The 25,527-nt window shown below is 31.9% G+C and overlaps 1 protein-coding gene across 6 annotated transcripts in view; it reads right to left on the reverse strand.

Moving 5' to 3' along the window:
• Positions 1–25,527, reverse strand: part of LOC116765821 (four and a half LIM domains protein 2) — an 85,056-nt gene that overhangs the window by 12,807 nt on the left and 46,722 nt on the right. For 3 of the 6 annotated variants that reach the window (XM_032655414.2, XM_032655415.2, XM_032655413.2), the window contains exons 3-7: positions 14,970–15,114; positions 14,395–14,608; positions 14,045–14,148; positions 13,785–13,928; positions 469–669 (exon numbers count right to left, since the gene is read on the reverse strand). In XM_032655414.2, the coding sequence (XP_032511305.2) occupies positions 469–669; positions 13,785–13,928; positions 14,045–14,148; positions 14,395–14,608; positions 14,970–15,114 (808 nt within the window). Of the gene's footprint in view, positions 1–468; positions 670–1,056; positions 1,309–5,718; positions 6,119–6,335; positions 7,097–9,855; positions 10,021–13,784; positions 13,929–14,044; positions 14,149–14,394; positions 14,609–14,969; positions 15,115–25,527 lie in introns of those variants that run through there. The other 3 variants (XM_032655412.2, XM_032655417.2, XM_032655416.2) reach the window with 3 other exon arrangements.

Genomic DNA, 25,527 nt, shown 5'->3' on the forward strand with positions numbered 1-25,527 from the left:
ACGTACAGTTATAGGTATACTTGATGTTGGCAACGTTTGGTCTGGGGCCGTGTGCAGTACGAACGAAGAATCTGGGCCGGCTGGAGTGACAAAACTAAATTTGATCGCAACCAAGAAGCAATGCAAATGATATTCTTCTCGTATCGGTTACAGTTTACAATGTTAAATACACCTGTTACTTATCTAGACTCAAACCAGTTTTACCATAGCTTTATTTTGGTGATTTTCGATATTACTCGAAATTTATACTATTTGATAACGAATTATGGTACGAAGAAAATTAATCACATCTATTTCAAGAACGTCCTGTTACATTTACGTTAAGCACATTATTGATGGATGCAATAAGTCTTTCCGGTGTAAACAATGCAATTTGCCAATAATTTCGGCCAGGAAGGAGTTATGAATAGCAATGAAATGTATGGGAAATATGTTGTAACAATTCAGATTTTGATATGAAGTCCATACCTTGGAGTCGATGCCGATGATCTTGTTGCATTCCTCGCATCCGTTGGCGAAGACACCCTCGTAGCACTTGATGCAATAGGGCTGTTCATCTCTCAGGACGTAGCGTTGTCCGGTGAGGGACTCATCGCACTTCCAGCAGCAGAAGTGACCGCTGTGCCAGTCCTTGTTCATCGCCTTGGTGTATTCACCGCTGAAAATGAGCTGCAAAAAATAATTATCATTATGAGATATATACACTATGAGCTTTATATAGAATGACACCAAACTTCAAGTTCATGGGCACGCAAGGTTCAAGTTTTATTTTTAGTGCCGTATTTGTATACAGAGTAATTAATTATTTTCTCTTACACGGTTAACGATGTAAGAAAAAAATTACGTTAGTTAAAACATTCTTCAACGTATAAACCTATATGTGTATGTACCTTAAATTATTTCGGGTATGTGAGGGTGGCCAATCTTACTTAAGGAGATTTATTATACGAAATAAGTAATGGAATTAAAATTATTGGATTTTTACACTTGACACAGACACGAGGGTCACATTACACTGAGACACAAGGGTCAAAGCTTGGCCACCTCTACACATACCCATCGTCGTTGGTGGTATTGGTCTGTTCGAGTTCCGTGACGGAAACCTCTCCATCCTTAGATTCCCTACGCTTGGATGTCTTTTTGACCTTCCTGGTCTTTCTCTCAGTGGTGGTATACTGAACTTGTACGTCAACGTCAGCCATGGTAGGAGCTAGTGTCGGTTTGCAAAAGGAACGGTATCACTGAACACGGTCGCGACCCGAATTCGAATGGCGAACACCGGTGGCTGAATCGCAGGAGTTATTCCAGAATGCTTAGCGCAGGCGTCGGTGGGGGGAGGTTGTGATTTAAATTTGGATGGGAGAGGGCAGGTGCGCGGGCGGCGTTTTCAAACGTCCGGAGAATCGCGTGTTTCCTCTGATATCCCTACCCCTGACAGTTACCTCACGGCTTCCACTTTTAAAGAGATTCGGTGTCGGCTTCGGCCGATTTGGTGCAAAGGACTTGGAAAATTTAAGATGGCGCCTTAAGATGTCATCAACTATTATGTTGTTTGGCTTCAAATCAGAGTCTGATCGATAGATTGACGGATTGATTATAGTGTTTAAAAATAAATAGCTAGTTGCTTGGCTTTACGAATTTGTACTTGTAATTATGGATGTGGTTCTGAAATTTGGAGGTTGCAGAGATTATTCCGTAACTGTATGAATATTCGTTATATAGATATATATGAAGCGATCACAAAAAGTTTCAAGGAAAAAAAAAGATCACGAAAAATTTAATGCATGAAGACATCCACTTGGATTTCTTAATAAAAATAGCGAACCAGTAGTATAAAAAGATAGGCTGATTTCATCGTGTCTTTGTATGTCATGAAAAATATGATTGCGACACAAAAGAAACTTGTATAATCAGTGTAATAAATGTAATATTTTTCGGATTATACTACGCGTATTTTATTATTTAAAAAAAAAACTGTGATCACATTTCGTCTTCCCGCACTTACGGTTGCTGCAAAGTAACCGAAACTTCGGGAGTATGTAGTTTTTTTAAATAATAAAATACGCGTAGTATAATCCGAAAAATATTAGTTTAATTAAAATGAATACTCGCGAAAGTCTTATATCTCATTATTAGTATATTCAGTTTGATCTTAAACTAACGTATTTATATATAAAAAAAGTTTTAAACAATATTATATTCAACAAATGATTTTAGAATTTGGTAGGCGCTTTGACTTTAACTAACTGCATAGATAATGAGAGTAGTTACTTCTGTTCTCATTGAAACTATGACGTCATTAATCCAGGAGTGATGTCATGTAACATTTTATTTCAAAATCAATTCAAAAGATTATTAGACTTAGATTTTTCCGCCAAAATAGATACAACGGATTAGATACAAATTGAAAATGAATATATATATATATATATATTGTGTATTTGTATTTATTCTGAGGAATTCTGCAACGAAGAGTATTATTATTTAGAGAATTTTCCAATATACCTACTTATATAACGGACAATAGAAATCTGAATAACACAAAAATATTAAATAATATATAATTATTCATTCTAAGCGTTCCGTGTCGTACATTAGGAACACATGTTTTTATAACAAGGAATGCGTAATTTCCCGGGTTTCCTCAAATATCGCGGCAGCCTTCAGTCTAGACGTAGGTCTGTGTACCAAGGTCTTGGTCAACGTTCATTCATCCGTTTATTTTTAAGTTTGCTTACGCTTAAGCTCCGAGGAAACACCTGAGGTGGGAAGCCTCAAGTTATTTCCAATGACGCCCCCGCGACGACTATGTACAATTTCATTTTGATTCACGGCTAGCGTTCATAGAAATTATTAAATACACTTAGAAACTATAATAAGTTATTTCAATTCTAATATTAGTTTATAAAATTAATTTGCAAAAAAAATAATAAAAAACGACTAGTAATGCTTGTACGAGATTGAACAATGATTGTAATTATAGTAACGTTACAATTGCAACGTCTTTTGAAGTTGCGATAGTCCGGTAATATATCACTCAGAAAATTCTTAAATAAACGTTCTCAGAATAAATCCAAAGAAAAGTCTCCATGTTTATGACTTTACTATTGACTTTGGCTCCGTATTATTTCGAGTTAGATCTAATTCTGTACTGGGTATAGCGTGCACCCGCCGGCAGCGAAAATACATTGTGAAGGGGTTCGGTAACTTAATTCCAATATTAATTACCTCACGAAATAATTAAAACATCGACTAAATGCAGATAACACAAATATGTAAAATACTTTATGTTCTTGTAAGCGACTCTACATTCATTTTATAGTCAATTTTAATAATGATTTATTTAACGCTTTTCTAACTGGATAATGTTTTATTGAGTTCGATGGTAAGACTTATATAAAATAATTAAGAATTATCCATAGAGTTGTAAAGAAATTCTGTCGTTCAACCATTATATATGCGGTTTTAAAGACTCTAGTTATCAAGAAGTATTCCTATAATGTCACTTGTTGCAGTGATGTATAATTATGTAAGTCTTCGAAACATCACGGTTGAGTTATTTATCGTAACGATTAAAACGATTTAAATATATAAATACACCGTCACAGCATGTACGCACCGTCTGTCGCGATCAGCTAGGCGATGGGAGACTTTTTAAATAATATATATATACTAGATTTATTTAAAATTAAAAGTCATTAAAAATTAAATTTGTCCAAATTAATCGACAGGAAAATAAGATTATTTTAGACAATTTCATATAATATTATCGGCGTCTGAATTATAAATAAATAAATATTAAAAAAGTAAACATTATTATCAAAGTGATTTACTATAATTAAATGAAAAAATATATTTAATAAGGATCAGGGGGGTTAAGGAGTTACAATTTTTTTTTTGTGAAAAACGTTCATTGTTTTAAAATTTTGTCAGTTTAAAAAATTTGATACATACTGAAACAAAAAAAAAATTCAAAGATTACAATCACAGGATAAATTTGACTGAATTGGTTGAGTTCGCTTAAGTAAAATTAAAGGTAAAATTAAAAAATATATATTTTTTAATTTTTTTCTATTACTTTCATAAAATATTTAACATATTTTAAGGTAAATTTAATTTTCACACTATTCGAACAGAATAATGCCTGAAAGATGCTCCAGAAATTCAGAAAAATCTTGTACACTCAGTTTTTAATTTGTTTGAAAGAAACGCGGAAACTCAGCGAAAATACGAGATATGTATATAACAATGAAAACAGAAAAAAAAAATCATAAAAAAGAAATACATCGAAAATATTCCCTTTGAAGCGAGATGTCGTTAAAAGAGACACCGATTCCGTTGTCGGCTATAAAACGATTTTACTATTTCAAGTTCCTCATTAATCAGCATTGATTTATGATATGAAAATATATACTGTCAAACAATATGACACGCACGCCTCACGAGCGTTATACAGAAGTCTTCATAGAAATTTAATAATAATTTAAATAATACTTATATAATGTAAGCAATACTGATATTTAATTTTTTTTATCTCATGTTACAGGAAACTAAGAAAACAACAATTCTATAGTGTAAGATATAAAATAAGATGCCAAATATCACGATTAGAATCAGTTGGCCGTGGTTCGTCGTAAATTTAACGTATTTACGTATAAATTGAATGTAACCAACGACTTTAAACAGATTATTGTCAGTCTAACCGCTGGCGAGGCTGTAACTCTATCTTTGGATCTATGTAACCACATTTAAAGACAAATGTTCCAGTTAACTATCTTAAACATCGTAAATGAGTTCATCAGTCATTTATTTTGTAACGGAAACGCGGTTGGAAATAATGTTTATGTTAACTCAAACAATACTTTTGTTGATTTTTTACTCAAATATTGAATTCATTTATCGACAAATTTAAATAATTTCCATTAACATCGAAAGGCTTAAATAAAAGTTTAGTTAAGCGCAAAAAAAAAAGAATGACGATATATTTGTTTTTTTTTTTTTAATTAAATTAATTTCAAAACCGAGCCAGCTGTTTAGAAAATGAAAATGAAACTGAGACAAACTGTCACAGAAGAATTAAAAAATATTTTCACTTCTACGTCAATCTTTTGTAATTATTCAAACAGAATTCAATAACTTTTACGAGAATGAAATCTGACGAAAAGGAGAAAATTCTATTAGAACAGGTATAATATACGTGTGATGTATCATATCCAAAAAAATATGAAACCGTTAAGAAGTCTGTAATTAAAATAACTGTTATAGCATCCTACAATACCATGAGTAGTGGTGACATACGAAGGTCGCGTCGCGTCACATTAAAAGCAAGTAGGTCGAGGTTTATTCAGAGCACGTATATTTTAGTATATTGTGCAACTGTTACAGATTCTTTGACTTATAACAAATAAATTATAAACGCAATCGTATCATAGACAACAAAAAAATATGCTCATCCTTGGCATAACATTTCGCTATTTACGTTAAGCAGAAAAAAACTACTAGGTACAAAATAATTACATCACTAAATAAGCCATTCAAAAGCTCAGGTGGGTCTATATTCCGTCTAAAAGGAATGTCACTGTATGAGGGGACAGAAAAACAAACAAAGTAGGATATATAACAATTTAATTTGTATCAGTCATGCTCGTTGAAAGCGTGGTGCGATCGTGCTTCGATAAGTAAGCGCCACTAATCTTCCAGGTTAGCCCAGAAATCTACCTCGGTATCATTTGTTTCGTCTTTTTCTTCAAACGTGCTCAATTTGGGCACATCCTTGAGAGAGTGGGGAGGCTTTGTTTCACCGGGCGTGTTACCATCGGTGACTTCCGGAATAGGACTTTCAGTTCTTCTTTCTTTAGATTTCTCTCTCGATCGACTTCTGGAATAAGAACGTGCTGCTAAGTTAGGAGCACTTCCGAATTTACCGTTATTCGCGTCTTTATTTAGGTTTTTAAATTCGTCCTCCTCTAGTGAAGTAAAAATTCGGAGCTCTTCCTCGCGCGAGGCTCGCGATTCTCTCGAGGAATTCGACGAAGAAGATGTTCGCCTCCTGAACGACCGTCTGCGGCCACTTGGATCATTTCTTTGTAAAGGACGGAACTTAATCCCATCAAGAGATCTTAAACAAATATATTTTAATACTTTATATGCATTATTTCCGCAATGAATAATGGGTTCATGTGTTATTTACGTTCTACATGAACTATAAATACTTGCTCTAGGTATTTTGTAAACAAGGTGCAAAATTATGAGTGTTTTGGATGTTACTGCTCACTGGTGAACGTGATTTATGGAGTTGTAATAACGTGCAGTGATGTAGGATAATCAATATTAACCTTAAAAACTCTTCGCTGTAACCTATATCTCCATTATTATCACCACCGTAAGGCTGGAAGTGTATTTCGGGTACTGGCGTGGAAGGGGGGGTTTTTGGTGTATATTCCCAAGTGAGTTTCAGTTGGGCGTCATTACTCATACTACGTGCGCTGTTGTCGAATGAATTAGGTGACATAGGACTTGAAGTCGGATCTGAAATACTTTCGGCAGCTGGTCGAGTTTTATTTCCAACACTAAAAGATTCTGATGTGTTTGAGATGATCGTTTTCGTCTTTGTCGCTGGATACTTTTCTGTTCTATAATCTCCATTTGCTTGAGAGTTTTCTTCGACGGAATCTTGACCGAAACTGGATATTTTGGTGGAGAACAGGAGTGCGGTTGAATTTGAAGGAGTGTTATAAAACTTAATAGAGGCCGACTTGATTCTTCCATCCTTATCTTCGTTTAAGTATAGATAGCCTTGACCGCACTCCGTGGTCCAATCTCTTGTTTTGGGAGAATTTGCTGTTTTTCGAAGCAGGTGTGTATAATATTCGACGAGATCATTAAAATTGGGTTCCGTATCCGGTATAAGTCCACTGATAATGTGCTTCAGACACTCTATGGCTTCGTGAATACCAACGTACGATATCAGAACTGATAACATAATACCCATCCTTCAGCGGTCACTTTTTCTGACGGAGGACGTAACAGATTGATAAGGGTGAGGTTAGGATGCAGCGATGTAACACCGGGACAAGATATGAACAACTGAAATAAAAATGCAATACTTGCCAAACATTGTGTCCACATTTAGATTTAGTTTGGCTTTGTGGCCAGATATGATTACGTTTATGTCGTTTGATGTCGCGTTACAAGGCTGGATTTGGTTTAAAGTGAAAACGATAAAATAATACTATCGACGTACCTACTTGCCTCTAAATTGCTGTGCTTTTCTCGATGTAATTTTCATAAGTTATCTAATAAAATGTATTAAATTCCCTGAGAATAGTTTACTACTACTAAATTATATGTCAAGGAGAACAAGATCATTTGTAGGTTTTACAGATGTCTAACAGCAAATCATAGCGTTTATTGTGCTTAATGAAACCGCAAAACGATTTATAGTTGCGAATAAATGCTCGGCCAAAAGTTACGAAATGTCTGCTAAAACGTTGCTCTAGAAAATATTTAGCATAAAATGTGTAGTTTTAATTGTTCAAAAATATATACTATCAAAACGTATAAAATGTTTTTTTATTAAAACCGTGATTAAAAAATATAAATTTATATCCAGTTAGAATATGTGAAAAGATAATTATGACGATTAGTTCATTAATACTTAATAAGGGATCAAGTAATTTTTGTTAAGCGTTGTACGACTGATTCATAAGAATACATTCAAAAATTGCTATTAAAATTCTTGGCATACACTGAAAATAGTTATATCAGGATCTCACGTAAATTTTTGAGTCATCGAACTCAGAAGCGAAAAGAGGAAAAATTTTGGCTCAAACATCGATGTGGAGGTGGCGCGTTTTAATTTTAAAGACCGTAAAGTGATTTAATGTATTGATACACATTCTGGGAAGTCCCGCCTAGTAACAGCTTGTAACATAATATTAGAGGAAATTCTTTACAAATGATTATATGGTAATCAAAAAATAATAATATACAGAGATACATATATGGTCATATTGTGGCTGATCTATTAAAAGAAAAACGTCACTATGACGAAGATAATTCGCAATGAGGCCCAAAGCTAATATCGTACAGATATTTCAGGATCAAGAAGATGTTATATTAAATCTATTATAATAAACTCTATAGAGTCATAACTAAAACACAACGCATTCCAAATAAGACAATATAAAATTATTTTAATATATCTGACGAAAATTCGGCGACCACTGACGTCAATGGTCATACGTGTAAGGTAAACGTAAGTGCCGCGTGCATGCTAAAGCTGCGACCTTGCCTTTGAGTGAAAGTTGGGCGGGCGTGAAACATGAGATGAGTGACGCGTACGGGCCGTGCGCACTGGATGGTGTTAGACCATAAGGAGACGGACATTCGACAAAAATACCGAACCAGTGGGATAAAACTAGTTTACTTAATGCATTCATTTAAGCCAATTTTAAGTACACATCGCCGGATGAAGTTAAGGAATTGACTAATTAAAGCTCATTAGGTAAACAGAAGAATTTTATATTCTATATATACTTTGCGCAATTCTAACCGAGGAAATAATCGGTCTTAGCCCTCGAGGGGATAGTCGGAAATTATTATAGTAAAACCACTGAAACGATATTTATGTTTCATGTCCCAAGCATTTCCCACTGAAGCAGTATTTAGAAAATTTCTCTATTGAGTTCCAAATATGTAAAATAAGTTATTAGAACTGACTTTCATTTGTAGTACTAATTACAAATTTCCTCTTTTAATACATTACCATTAAGTAATTATGACATTTGGCATTTCTACCTTTTAATCAGGCGGGATGCGCGTGCGCTCACAATAATTACATATGTACATACTACATTGTAATATTGCTTGGACGGATGAACTAAATTTTCAACTAGCTGTTCTATATAGTTCAAAGATAAAAATATATGCAAAAGTAATTTCATAGTAAAAAATAAACCGAACTTAAAAAGCCGTATCTCCTAATTACTGACGGTAAAAAAAAGGTTTTGTTATTTTTTTTTTAATAAAATACAATAATAGTAATTAAAAATAAATAGGCTTGGGATCCGGTTATTTTTGTACATAATAACAATGTCACAGTAAGTTCATCTGTTGACCGTGAAGTAATTTAGATTCGACGATTGATTGAAATGCAATAAACCTCGCCAGTCACAAGTTCGGGGTTGTGTTGTCAGCGGCTAGACGTTATTAGGGACATGTGACATTGAAATTGTACCAATTAAAACATACTTAAGACGTCGTTGATATATTCGGCTATGATTTTATGGAAACAATATGAAAAATGCATCGTTTTATTCAAATACCCAATTAATGTATTTTAATAGAAATGTTCTGCAGTCTGCAAATAATAACAGACAATACTAAATATAGCCATTACATTTATAATTATAGTAGCCTATCATTGAACATGACGTGATTCAAATGACTAATTATAGATATAGAATTAGTTATAGGCGAGTGTGAATAGAGAAGTTTTGTTTCATTGATAATTATAGTTGAAGTGTGTAGTGCTGCCATCTATCGCCGAGTGGCATATCTAATTCAAAAGTTAATTTTATAATGACACAGTAACATTATGTAAGATCATTAATATTGATGACACCATTATATCATACTTATTTGCCGGTTTAATTTCCGTTTAATGAGTAAGGATTCTACATAATCTTTAAATAATAACATATATTTTTTTTAACTCAGAGATATATAAGCGATATAAATAGTTTACATAGGTATTGTTAATATGGGATAAAAAACTAAAACGTATTTGATGTATTTATAAATCTTATGGAGTCATTAGGATAGTTATAACCCATGCTTCTTAACATCACTCACAGTTAATTTCTTCTCGTCCGTTTCCGAACGCACATAAAACACCTCAAAGTTCGCGCGTAATTTTAAATTTCGAATAGCACTTAGTACACAACAACTTTTTAAATTATTTCAAAAAGCTGGAACCAATGCTGGAAGTGATACGTCCTCGGTAGATGTCGAAAGAGGTTTGAGTTCACAGTTGGCGAACGCAGTATGGTTAAGAAGTGTTGTCGCGTGTGTGCGTCAATTATATATATTACATCGAACAAGAATCTATAAACATGCTCGGACGGCGACACTTCAAAGAAATCGATCGCTATTTAGAGGATCGATCGATGAACTAGTCTGCGCTTGATTGAAATCAGATGTCTTTTCCGCAATGTTGGTGAAATTATTTTTGTAACATTTTTATATTTTAGATCGTAAATAACAAAATCACAATCAATATTCATAAAATCTATTAAATAAAACATCAATCATAAATAAAATACTTAACTGATGGCTTCATACACAAACCTAGTTTCGCCAAGTGCTTTATTTTAGGGTAAACACAAATCGTATGTCTAAACTCAATCGGCCTGATTCGAACGAGATGCAACAAAGGTAATGTTATACGTTTAAAGTAGAACACCACTTGAGACGAACAAATTGATTATTTATCGATACATATATTAAGACAATAAATTACCTGGCTGTATCCGAATGATCGTTGCCGTGAAGTAAATGACATTAAAAAAGTACGATTCCAATATGGCGGTTAGCCGAAAAAACGAGTAAATGTTGCAATGTCTACTAAGTAACTAAGGTGTGAATAATTCGGTACAGTGCTGTTCTGTTCAACATTATTTTGATTTCCCTATGTTTGAGGTAAACAAAACTGGGCTAAGAGCACACAGCTGGAAGATTGGCGAGCATTTAAAACTACATAATTATATTACATAATATATTTGTTACACGGTTTATTTATTATAAATCTAGGTGTAATAAGAGAACGCATGAGTATTGATTTGCGGTGAACACTAAATGTAGAACATAATAATCTTTAAGCTTGGATGTTTTATTTCATTTGCGAAAACATTAGTTGCACGTCAATGTGCACGAATAATCTCGTCGTCAATAGTGTCACAGATAATTTTTATAAATTGTACGTCGTTTAATTTAAAACTACATGCATTCTTTAACAATGGACGTTTAAATTAGACCGTATTTGTCTTCTCTCTATCACCATATAATAATTTGGTATTAGTACAATGTCATCGTCTTTGTCACTTTAAGACTATAGTAATTAAATTAATTGTGCGATAAAAATTTTCTCCCGTCTCTTAGGAAACTATTATATATAACTTGTATATATATTTTTTTTATTATTTACATTTGTTAGTTATTAAAAAACTAAACGAACAAACTCATTAACCAATACCCTAATGTGAAACACAAAACAATTTGTCGGACGAAACCACAGAGAAAACATAGTTTAAAAATATAATAAACATGAAAATAACTAGATGGTGTTTATTGAAATTTGACATGATTTGATTATTTGTGAAGCTACAGAATAAAATATATAATAGTGTATTTTATTGTATCATTAAAATGAGAAATTATTTCAGGAGTTCTCAACATTTAAGAAATGATTTTCAATTAATGGAAACAACAGCTCACGTATTTATTAAGTGATTATAAGATAATTAACCCTTACCGAGATGAATTACGCTTTTAGTGAGCATGGAATTAATTGAGAATAATTAGTTCCAACGATTATTAAAAGTCGATCTCGGCAAAGGCTGCGTCATTGATATAATGTAAAAGGTGTTTTTTAGTCGTTACACTTGGATTTTGATAGCGATTAAGATATTTATTACAATACATATATGAACTTCCGAAATCGATTACAGAAATGTATTACAATATTATGTACGTACTTAAGATATCGATTTTTTTTTATATGTAAATTAGGTTTTTTTTTTATAAAAAAATAGCACGTATAAATAAATAAATTAAAAATTGAATATTTGATAGCAAAAAACATATTTTTATACACAAAAGTTTATGTATGTTTGTTAGTTACGAATACTATGTAACTGAATGAGATGACATTTTACACCAGGTGTATGTGTGGTACAAATATTAATTTTATTGATTGTCTTTTTGAACTAACGACATTTTTGGGATAGCAACATCCTTAGATATAATCCATATTTTAGAAACTATCAAACTTCGTGTTTGATCGTGCAGTTTCGTACTAATTCCCGATTCAACGAAAAAAACAATATATGTATACGGACTATATCGAGTAATCATAGACCAGAATGCCTTACATCATTTTGGAAAAGAACTGATACTCTTAAACTGCTGGACCAATATTAACCAAACATTTTTGCCAAAATATAAACTACAAACAGCTAGGATATCATAGTGCACTTGATAAGGCTTAGAGCGTATATTACATCGACCTTAAATAGTAATCAACAAATGATTTCGAGGTTATTTTATTTTTTGGCGGGTAACTTGTTCCTCAGTATGTCCCATCACAAGTCGTCAGCCTTAGATCACATCTGTCGGTACAGCGCACCGCGAGACGCTGACATATTGATGTAGCGTGGACGTATCGATCATTGATTCCTCATACTTATTGATCGAAAGGGGATTCAGGAAATGAGACGAGCGAATCTATATTTTCAATACAGTTTTTTTTTATGGTTGAGAATAATAATAAATAGTTTGTATTAAAAATAGTTAAAATAGTTCTTGGTAGTGGACGTTGATGTCTTATGTATATTTGAGGCCCTCAAACAAATAATACGTAATTGCAGTAATTGCGATTATTGTAACGATAATTGCAGTTGCAATTTGCATCTCAGATATAGATCCGACAATGCATCTCATAAAGATCCAGGTTAATGTATCCGGGTTAGTGTTTGTGGCACGGATACCAAAATAAGACACCACTTATAAACGAATCTATACAAGTATATACTGCGCCAGCCTCTGAACTACACGCAAATTTTAATATATAAGAAAATTTTACAGGAACGTCCAACTACCCGCAAAATATTATCCTATGTTTCACTCTTTAAGGAAAATAAATTAGTCGTTTTTATTTTAATACGGATACAGCTTGCATACAAGAATATGTTATAAACAACTGTATTGTCCCTTTACTGAACTAACTTTCGCGATCAAAGTTGCGGGCAGAAGCCAGTATTAAATAAAACGACATTCCAGTGACCTGTGTTACCACATAAATATTTTAGTTTATTCGTCCCTTGAATTTTCTAACTGATAAATAAAGATGAGTATATATATATATAACATGCAGTATATACATGATAGTATATTAATAGTTTTGAAGATTCTATGAGATTATATCTATTAATAATAATGATTCATACTTTTTTGTATCGACTAATTACTGGTGTTGCCATAGTAAGGATGGACTAGCATATATAAAAAAAAATACTACTTAATTTAAAGTTGGAACCTAAAATTTATAATATTAAGGCATAAAAAAGTGCATTTCAAATTTATTTTTTTTAAACAAAAAAGCTTAAGTTATAATTTCTGTATTTCTACGAAATTTTGTTTCTAATACTTAAAAGCAAATAAAATAATTCTCTACCTAAAAGGTATCTGCATTATTAAGTCATCGAGCGAGTCATCTTCCTCGAACTGTTGGCGGTAAATCAATCGATTGACATTGGGATAGGTGAGACGTGTTTATCAAACACATGACAATCTGATTCAAAGTATATTTATAATATGTTGATATGGTAATTAATCATTTATGACTAATACAAAGCGTTTGTTTATTTTGGACTATATATTGAACAGGAAAAATTGTTTACGAGGGGTTTATGTATGTGTACATATATATATATATATTAGATTGGATTGGATTTAGAAATAAATAAAATGTTCATACGAGTATTTAAAAAGTATTATGTGCATACCTCATCACACGAATGGCACCTTGGCTTCAGTTGCTCCGAGTAGTGCCGGACGCAGAACAGTCTTCCGTCAAGAGTACAGTAGGCCAACTCTACCAGCAGTTCATCACACTCGGAGCACGTGAAGCAAGCTGGGTGGAAGTACGCCTGGAAACAAAATAACATTACAGTGCCATCTATTATCAGGAAGGCGAACCAATGAAAATAGCAGTGCTGATGTAAATACTGATCGAAAGACGATAGATGTCGCTATTTTAGCTTACCTCTTCACTGATCTTTGGGGCCTGTACCGCCATCCCTCCATTACGAATCGACTTGCTGCACCCCATACAGTCCAACGGCTGGCCATAGTGCTGAAGAGCAACTCCTGCAAAAGGGTCATATTCACGTTTTAATTGTGACACACGAGATTCTGTTCAAATAAAAATAAATTATTTTATAGAAGGCAAACTGTTACAGTTTAAAAAAAGATGGTATATGAAAATAAAAAGGAAAATATTTTGACTCGTGTAGAACATTCGTGAAGCATACGTGGTAAACGATTTACAAATTTCTACAATTGACAAACTTTTTCTTTGAACTATTGCTACCGGTCACTAGATGTCACTCATACCAATGTCCAAGGCGATCTCGTTCCTAGCGGCCACGAAGTCCTCATAGTGCTTGCGGTGAGCGTCATCAATATGTTTGCAGTGCGCCAGCGATAGATCCTGTTGCGGCAGTTGTACCGCGAGGGCCCGAGTCCGCCACGCGCGCCACGCCGCTTGGCCCGTAGCGCCACCTAGCGTCGGGGTGCGGTCAGCTAGCGACGAAAAATATAACTCCGTCTGGGAATAACAAACACACTCAAGTAAATGAAGTACAAACCATAAAGCACTAAATCGCACCAACCTTATATACACTTAGTTTTTTTTATTATACAAGTAATTTAATGAAACTGATGGAAATATCAACTGAGAAAAGCCAAATCTAAATAAAGATAGATATTCATCGTTATGTTTTGTTTGCCGTAAACACGTTCGCGGAAAGTCAGAATCATAGCACTGTCTAGATTTCAACTGGAAAAACAAAAATGTGTAAACATTTAATATGTTGACAGTTATGACGTTTTCATCAAAGAACGGGCAATGCTCTTTCGTCTTCGTCGAGTCGTTACTCTACATGAATAGTATAGTATATTTTTCCCACCTGTTTCGCGGTGAGTCCGGGCAGGCTGTTATCGTATGAGTTAGTCCTATTGTTCCGCAGACCGAGACGGTCTCGTACAGAGACTAATTCCTCATGATACACGGAGTGCTGGAGACGATCACACCCACAGGACTTGCAGGTTTTCCTGGAAATATATTAAAGTTTATGATAATCGTAAATATAACAATAACTTATTGGCACAGATTAAATAATAATGACTTATTGGCAGTATGGAAGTAAACAGGAAATTGAATTACCTAATGCATTCGTAATATAAATATGAATTAGAAAACTCTTTTGTAATAATTTTTACTTATTCATGTTTTTTTTTTAATTTTAACAATTCCATGACCAATTTTATGTAAAGTAATAAAATAAAGCAATTATAAGGTCTGGTGCAGAACAATTCATAGCACGTGGAGAATTTGTTAACGTCAATTTCCTTTACACGCTAAATATGCACTAAAATACTTTAAAAATAGATTTCATAGCTTTTATCAACGATGAATGAATCAAATCTATGGGCACTGCACACGAGATAGATACGTATACTCTATGGTTCAATTTTAAATTTTCAATAAAATGTATTATATAATGAAGGTTGCCAGTGACGAAATTAAAGAGAGCTTTAAATCGGAAATTTAACAGGTTCAGTAATTATTTCAAGTCTAGACCATGACGCAAGAGGAAGCAATTAATATAAACCAAAAGTATTACACTACGTAAAAAAGTAATTTAAAAATACGAACCGTTCAAATTGACAGAATAAAAATGGCGGACATTATTCTTAATAAATCTTAAAACCTTTCAACGAAGAAATACATGCTATAGTCAGTATTTTATTCATATTATAATTTATCGATTTAACCATGAATATTTAAACAGTTATAATTTACAATAACAAAATGAATTCTCGCTATGGATAATACGATATGAGCTTATGTCACTGTTAAAATAGCGGGAAAATCTAGTCGTGACAGTATTAAAATAGATAAAACAGTAACACTATTATATATTATTCAATAACTAAACCAACTAATGATACTATAGAAATATCGATAAAATAGTATTTTTATACACCTATATAACCTTTTTATATATATTATTATTATTTTTATAACCTACATATGTGAACGAACATTCGTTAGAATTTCTTAAATAGTTTTGTTGTATAAGAGAAAGAATTATCAATACAAACGTTTATAATACTAGGAAAACATTAATTTAAATTTTGTGTAGAATATATTTATATGAGCGACAAATGGCGTCGCTTGTGTAAAACTAACAATAGCTGGAACGATCCTGTTTTTTGTAACTTAACACAAACGTACTTATATTATGTAATCAGTTCACACTTGATTGCAAGGTCTTGTTATATTTATGTTATTGTTTAATAAATATTAACTATTATTTTGTATTCTATATACAAACTAACGTTTTTATTTATTTTACGGTATTAGTTTCAAGTAGAAATATTTTTATAAAACGATTCGTATTAAATTTCAAAAATATTCCGGTTAAATAAATGGTACGAGGTATACATTCAAATAACTTCATTATGTTATATATATATTTTTTTATTTTTTGACCGACTAGCGTCTGTTTGAGGGGGAATTTAGATAAATGGCAGGAAATGCATCATGTAAACAATGATAGGTGACCCGTTTGTAGGAAACATGTGTTCTGTGTGATAAATTATTCGGTACACTTGTGATAGGTACTTTAAGGCAAAAATATGACAGGATATAAAGCCTTACAATAGTTATAGAAAAAGAAAATGGAATTATACGACTTACATTGCGATAATAGTTTGTAAAATATATTAAACAGATTTTGATTTAACATTCAAGTAAAGCGGGGCTCGGTATTAGAATTGTATGTGGGATATTTAATTCCCGAATTAAATGTAACTCCTGTATGATTATAGCATAATAGGTCCTATGTGACACTACTATTTGGTTTCGCATTTTTATTTTTGTAACATCTGGCAAAATAATGAATTCCGTTAATAGTTCCAAATTTAAAATAAAAGAAAAAATACAAAAAAAAACTTATTTTTTTAACTGATGATATTAAAGTTTCACAACATTCTGCCAATAAACTAAAGAGTTTTGTTCTTTCTAATATAAAAACCATCGTTTCCGAAGTACATATTTTTTTTATTATGTGCTCCTTTTTGGATAAAACTATGAATACTAATATACATAATATATACATGAAATAACAGTATTATATATTCGATTTGCATAATAAATCTTGCTAGAGGTAAAATACAGCGATCAGACGTCTTGATTTACAACAGTCCAGTTAGGATGCTGGCCAATTTAGAAATAAACAAACAGTACCAGACATACTACAATAATAAATGTATATGCCATCAACGATATACACTTGACTTGATTTGACGATAAAAGACTGCTTTGTTTTCAGCCCCGTAATATTCATACAAGCATACATACAGCAACTTCTAATGGCACGTCTGTTTGTAAAGGGGTGACGTCTTTTGTCTCCTCTATACACAGCCATTCAGTCTTGTTGACTCCACAAATATTATAGGGAAAAAATATTTATAGTAACTAAGGGAATTCGAAAACGACATACTAGATAAATGCTATATTTATTTTTTATAATTTAATTGTTATTGGGTTAGCCGTTAATGTGAATTTCACATTAAGCAAAGGTGTATTATGAGTAACAAAGATGTTAATAATATACATGGATGAGTAAGCGCTATTAAAATATTCATGGAATGAGTTAATTTATACACATTAATTGACATTTAACGATTACACTGACAGCACGTGTGAGAGACATCATCGAGTAATTACACGGGAAAAATGGCTTGCATAATTTTTGGAAAAGATCTGATTCCGCCAATGCTGGACCGATAGTAACTAAACATAACGAAAAACCATCGAATGAATTAAGCTGACTTCCGAATGAAAGAGCCGCATCAAAATCGATCGATCTGTTTGAGAATTACGAAACCCCAGACACACAGGCTACGTCGAACTTATAAAACCCGTCGTTCTGCGTGCGCATTAAAACTAAAATGAACGAATAAAAATATAATTCTCATGCGAATATAAAAAAAAATGCTATTTTAAAATAAGAACATTTTAAAAGGCTTCACCGTTGGAGCCCTTGCACTTATAAGATTTTCGTACAGAACACCACGTCAACAACCTCACTGCATCGAAATATAAAAGAATTAAAACGTAAATATTATTCTTTATATTGATTGAATTATCGACAGCGGAAGACAACTTCATCACATTTAAATAAAATATAAATAAAACAGATCCCGCCTTTATAAATATCTATCGCTCATTAAATTTGCAAGAGCAATGATTGAATGGTTTGCAATGAAAACTTTTTATGTTCAATTTCCGCTATAAAGAGAGAACCGACAGCGGTTCTGGGTTTTAAAGCTAGATTTCATTGTTCATTCAATTAAACTTTTTTATTATTTTTTAAGCTTTCAACATTATCAAACCACTATTATCAGGATAAATTAAAACTATGCAACTGTAACAGTTAGTACATTTACGTTCAAATTTATTCCCTCACAATATTTAATTTAACTGTAAGTGTATTAAACTATATGGGACCGTGTTAGCCATCGCATTGAATGCAAAAACTTTGGGCTGTTCAATTCATATACAAATTAGGAACTCCCTGCTGTAAACAATACTTAGACATATCTTTAGATTTATCTCAGTATGTCGAGGACGGTAGTCGAGGTAATGTGAATGGGATTAGACGCTTTACAAATAAATAGACTTATAAAGAATCACGGAGGATTCGAGAAATAAAAAATGTTTGAACAGGAAAGTGTTAGAACAAGCTGTGACGTCATAATGGAATATGGGCGCGTCTTGAGCTGTTCGGACGAAGTAAATTAAAAGAATATTATAAGAATTGCCACTTAAATAACTCGAATCATAAGAAAAAAACATTTTGACTTTGATAATAACTTGTTACTTATATAATACATCATTTGTAAATGTAAATAAGTCTTGTAAGTCATTAAACTGCATTACATGAACATGTCTTACAATGTTTCTGGAGCGTGACAGCTTGAATTCTGCTGTGTAATCTTACAGCGCTGTTTTAAAGTCACAGATTTATTATACAGAAACAATGTGCATATTTAAGAACCGATCTTATCTTTGCGGCTACATGACAGAACATCGTTAGGTTAATTCTCAAAGGAACTTAAAGCGTATTTCGTACCGACATTGTGAACTTTAATCCAAATGAAATTGTTCATTCTTAATTAAGTTCAGTGATACATTTTTAAAACAACTTTTGTTTGTAACATCATATGTTTAATCGAATTAAAACCTTGTTACCATTACAGCAAAACATATTTTTCTTCGTCCAAAGACCCAAAACTATCTGATTTTGTCTATTATGTTGGCAGAACGCGTACAATAATTATTGTAATAATATCAAGCTTTGCTTCATCTACTTTGAACCTTAAAACGGATGGCTTAATGTACATGTTTCAAAATATCATTTTTGCATTAAATTTTTTTAAATATTTAAATGATAATACGACGTACAGAGATCCACCAACAAATATTCTAACTATTACTAAAGTGATGAAAAACGTCGTCTATAAATAATCATAAACCTGTATGCTAATCTAACACTTTAGCCAATAGAGTTAAAGATGAATTTGGTGGAACATTAAATTCTCTCATATCAAGGGCCGTGTAGTGCAGTATATTTACATGTCCTGTTAATTCCCATAGCATCTGTGAAGCCCTCAATTGGTATGCGAGATGAGTTTACAGCGGCGCCATCTGAGAGTTCAATGCTCTATGTACGTGTTCTTGGATCATTTCTCTTAATCCTTGTCAACAATATCAGCTATGTTCTCACATCAATCATATAATAATTTATAGAAATTTCACCCTTAAATTCACCCTCATATGTAAGATAGTCCCGTGTATTCCTTTCCTCTACGATTAGCGCATGTAATTGGGTGAATTAATTTACAATAGAATCTGTTGTTTACATGCATGATGTTACACGATGTACGGATTAATTATGGAAAAGAATTTAGATCGCTGCAGAAGATATTTAAGTTTTTAATAAAAGTAGCGAGATATGAAGCATTTTGTCGTTACAACAACTTCTGGTCTAAAAATATTAAGAGCATGTAATGTTCTTGTTTCACTTCATTTTTAATATTTATATGATTTCTATTTGACTTAATATATTTCTTAATAAGATATAGGAGAATTAAAAAATAAAAAGGCCTACGCATATATATGGTCATTTACGCAAAATAGTTAACTTATCTCTTATGATTTATTAGAACTTAATTTACCAAGACCAAAAGAGAAAAATAACAATAACATTGGTAGTTTTTTAATAAAACATTAAACGTTTTAATGTTCACATATATAATATAATACACGTAGTAAAGCCACTACTTAAAATAGTATTTTTAACAGAACATAATACATATTATCTTAGCCTTTCGGTTATAATTATACTTTTAATAGAACCGTTTAATTATATAAAATTATCGCTTGTAATACATAGCCCCACAAAGGTGCTGGTGCGGAAGGCAAGGGGAAACCACTGCAACTATCTTCCCAAGGAAGTCATCATGTATACGACGCTGATGATGATGATGATGATCGCTTGTATACTTTTTGTATTAGAAAAACAAATGATTAACTTAACAATAAATATAAATAAGCAATACGTCCGTGTATAATATTTGTCTGTTATTGTTATATTTCGCGCGTCTGTGAGTTCAAGGCAAAACACATGGATAGTGTTTGACGGTTCACTTTTATGTGAGAGCGCCTGCCAAAAGTTCAGTCAAACACAATATTTGTTGTACCTCTACACATTAAATAACAGGAGGAGCACTTATTTATAAACGAATCACTGTTTTAGCAACACCCACTTCAGATAGGTAAACTGCATTAACAGGGTCATAAAATTATCTTATTTTTGCTAGTCCCATCCACTTTGAAGCTCCACTATTAAATTTTCCCCCACGAATACTTGTTACCTGGTTAAAGTGTTATTTTAATCGGTTTATACGTTATAACGCTAACTCAGAAGACAAACAATTAACAAATTATACCAAAACAAAAAAGTATATTAGCATTTACATACCATAATAAATTTTTTTATTTACGTTTTTTATAATATTGCTTATAGCACTTTTTTTATACAACGTTTGACAGGTAGACGTCCAAGTCATCCATCCCCTCTATACTCTTAAAACGAGCCGCAAAGCTTTTCCTTCACGTATTAATATTATGATATATTATAACTAAATAATATTCATGTCTTCAATTCCCAGGCGGAGTAAAGGAATAGCTTTAATATTTTACATCATACAATAGGCTCCTTATGGTTTAAAGTTAGTTGTAGGCAATCAATATAAAATATTTTTAAATGTGACTCAAAGGAACTGTATGTATTTTTACCAGCCAATGTTATATATTAGACGGATACAATATAAACACGGGAACACTTTATACGAAGGATTTATTAAATATTGGCGAACCTTGTTATCTAAAATAATAAAATTTCATACTGTCTTTACATTTAAACTTCAAAGGCACTGTAAATAGAAATTTCGACACAAACTTCAATACCGGGTTTTTTTTTTAATATTCCTAACTAATTATGAAGGTATATTGGCACAAGTCCAAATTCATTAAACTTCATCTGTCACATTTTTTTTTTATGAATAAATAAATATCGAAGATAAATGATCTCGCGAACAATTCTGGTTGTAACAGTCATTATAAATTAAGAATAGATTTATGAATGTTTGTTTTGGACGGGGGTGGCTGAGATCGTTTATGTCTTCGCCTGACTGCCTTTACTTTATATATTACAATTAAAAAAGAAATTTTGACGTTTCATTAGTTGTTATTGTGTACTAACCGACACATTCATAGTAGTGAATGAAGTAATTTTTCAAACCGATATTATATTTCATACATACATACATACATACATACATACATATTTCAAATATTCATACACGAAAATTATTACAAAAATAATTTTGTATCACAAAAATGAAAATGCTTAGTGCAATCGTATGATACAATATTCTAAGTAGGAAGTCTCGTCAAACTAAATACGAGCAGTTTATAAGTTTTTCATTAATAAATTGTTCGGAAGGTATTACATTTGGTTGCAGCAGTTTTACCAATAAATTTTTCATTTTACAGCCACTCTCGCACCAGTACATGAAATGAAACTAATTGTTCTTCCCGCTTCATATTTATTATGTACTTCATTTTTCAAACCGTTGTTATGACGTGAACGCTTGCTGATACAATGTAATGGTTGTTTTTTGTGCGCGTGTTACGCGATCGCTGTTTAACTGACTTAAACCAGGTTCGCATTTCAGTAGATTATTTGAAGGTTAACGTGTTCTTCAAATATTAAACCCGTTCATTCATTAATTTAATCATTCGTTCATTCATTGATGATTCTTTGAATAGTTGATTTTAGCGTTCGTTCTTTTAGTGAACTATTTAAATCCGTGATACTCGTTTGGCGCCAGTATTTTACAAACTTATATCTGTAACAATTATTGGGGACACATTCCAACACGAGTTTATGTGTTACCAATTCTATGTTCCGAAGCAACAATTTTAGTTACACTGACGTTTTTATAGTATTAACGTTATAGTTTATATAAATATAAAGGTTCATACATATTAAAGAATGGCGCAGAAAGTGTGTGTCTTTATTTATATATAATGTGTGTAAGTATTTTCATGATTTAATCTTTTAGTTTTATTTTGACCGATAATGATTTTTTTTTATTTTAACTTCAATATATCGTTTTTAAAATATCGAATCGACAGTTGCAAAGGAATCTGGTCAACTATTTGAATAGTTCAAACGGGGATAGACAGAGAACATGTTTAGTATTAATAGTAATAATGAAAGACACGTTCGATTTGGCGTCGATCCAAACAAACATACCTTCCCTCATATGAACATACCTGGACCCGTATGAACATATTCTAATATGAAACTAATATTTTCGGATTACTTTAATAAAAAAACCTACATATTCCCGACGTTTCGGTTATTTTGCAGCAACCGTGATCACGGACGTAGTAAAAAAACGCGTAGTTAATCCGAAAGTATTAGTTTTATGTAAATGAATGCTTGCTAAAGTCTCAGGTCTCATAATATTTTAGTTTCATAAAAATAAATGCTTCCTATACATTCTTTATTTGACTTACGGTCGTAAAACTACAAAACCTTAAACTATTTTTGAGTTCACAAAAAAAAAAAACCTTATAAGTCCGGTAAGATAATTACTAGTATGAAATATATTGCGTTGATTTAATAAAATATAATCTCTATATAAATAATATTGAATTCTATGAATAACATAAGCTCGTTTCACACTATACGCAATACACTGTCCTAATAAATTTGTGTCCGGAATATTTTTTTGTCACGTCGTTAGTGGACGTCATCTATTCCAGGCTGGTGACAGAGTTAATATGAAAAAAAAAAATCTTAAGAAAAGTTATAGAACATTCAATTTTTTAACAACACACATATTGGTGTTTTATCAATAGACAACAAAAAATATTTTAATTTGACTTTATACTTCACACTATTTATTTATAAACTACATCTATAAACTTCTTAATCGAAAAAGGCGCTTGTAAATAGTATTTCTATAATCTAAAACCATCAGTTTGAAGTCTAAATTTATTTTTATGTTTCGGTAAAAGTCTGTGGTAAACAAAATGTTTATTTACCGCTAATAATAAGTTCTTTAACTTAAGTTCACGAATTGCGATTTAACTTCTTGTTAAAAAGACAAAGTTATTTTCACATCACATTAAATGTGCGACTGCTGATGTATTTCTTCTCAACTATAATTTTATTTTGAGACGGGCCACATAACGCAGCTCAGAAATATTTTGATAAAAAAACGAATAGATATTATAAGAAAAAAAAAAACTTTATACTAAAAATTCATTAACGAACAGTATTAACAAAGAAAAAAAATAAACTATATATGTTATTAAAAAAAAATCAAATATCACCAGTGGCTTATCCTTAACTTGGGTTTACAAAAATAAGGAAAATTAAGTGTAATATTAAAATTAAACTGGATGTTTTCACGTATTAGTTTCATTAAGATCTACTTAGAAAATACTCTTAACCTGAGTTTATAGTTTATACTGTCAAATTAAACAAAAACAAAAAAAACTCCAAATCGCCAGTGTTAAGTTTAACAATGCGAACAAGTGCTAGGCTACGTCATAATAAGCGGAGGTAATTGTAAATATAAATAAATTTTGTATTTATAAACACACATTCTTTTATCAGTCAATCATTCATTGTTTCACTCACTGTTGATGTGACTAAAGACTTTGTATCGTCACTGAACGGTTTGGAATGACTCAAATAATATCTAGATTATAATACTATTGGTTAAATTTCGTCAAGTTTCATTTGATTTATTTGAGTGATATTAAATTGAAACTACAAAATATAACACGTCCTAAACGAGCGCTTGGCGGCCGTAATATGTCAAGATTGACATACGAAGGCTGTCTAGACTTGGATGATAAATCCAGCGAGTCTTAATAAGACACGCCCTAGTAAACATAAATATTTAAAATTTAAACTAACATTTTCACTTTATTGATTAAGTTACTTATATGAATATACTTATACTCGTTTTAAGAACCGGCCATAATGGTTAGGACAAATTACTTGTTAAAAATAAAAGTACGCCTTTAAATAACTATCATTTATGTACATTTAAACCTCTTACCAGTATATGTAAAAGTATCATTTTCTTTGATAAAAACGTAATATTAAATACTTAAATAAAAAACGAGTGAAGTCGCGATCCTGTATAAGTTATTTTTATATGGACTTGATTTATTTAAATTCGTGAAATCACATTGATGTCTGCTCTGCAGATGTACTGTCTGATATGTCCGACAGAGAGATTTAAATGATCCATTACTCACAATAAAAAACACGATCCCAAATACACTAATCTAAATTATAATTGTCACGTCTACAATCAATCTGTTACCAACATGCCCTTGACACTACAGTAAAGTTGCAATACGACATTTTAAATTCGACTTTAACAAACAAAAGTTCATTTAAAAATAGGAATTGCATTATCAAGCAACAAATTGCCTGTCTCTATATTACTACTGAAATAGGAGTAATCTTCTATATAAACGAAACGTTTATATTGATACACCACAGACAAAACATAAACATAGTATTATCTCGGCGTGATGAGATACAGAATATATTTGGAAACGAAATTAATACTTTTAGTATATAGGTATATGTTAGAAGGTTGCGGAGCTAAACAGTGTCGCATTCGTCAAACGAAGACGTTGATTACCTGTCTAAGTCAGGAAATTGTGAAAATGTTGTTAAAGAAGTACTAATAAAAAACATAATAATATATTATTTATGAAGTACAAAGAAATTAAACATATTCATTGAATGACATCACTTGGGTGTTTACGTTACGTTTAAGCCGGGGCTC

The sequence above is a fragment of the Danaus plexippus genome, chromosome 11 (genome assembly GCF_018135715.1).
Source record: "Danaus plexippus chromosome 11, MEX_DaPlex, whole genome shotgun sequence".
In the NCBI taxonomy this organism is placed as follows: Eukaryota; Metazoa; Arthropoda; class Insecta; order Lepidoptera; family Nymphalidae; genus Danaus; species Danaus plexippus.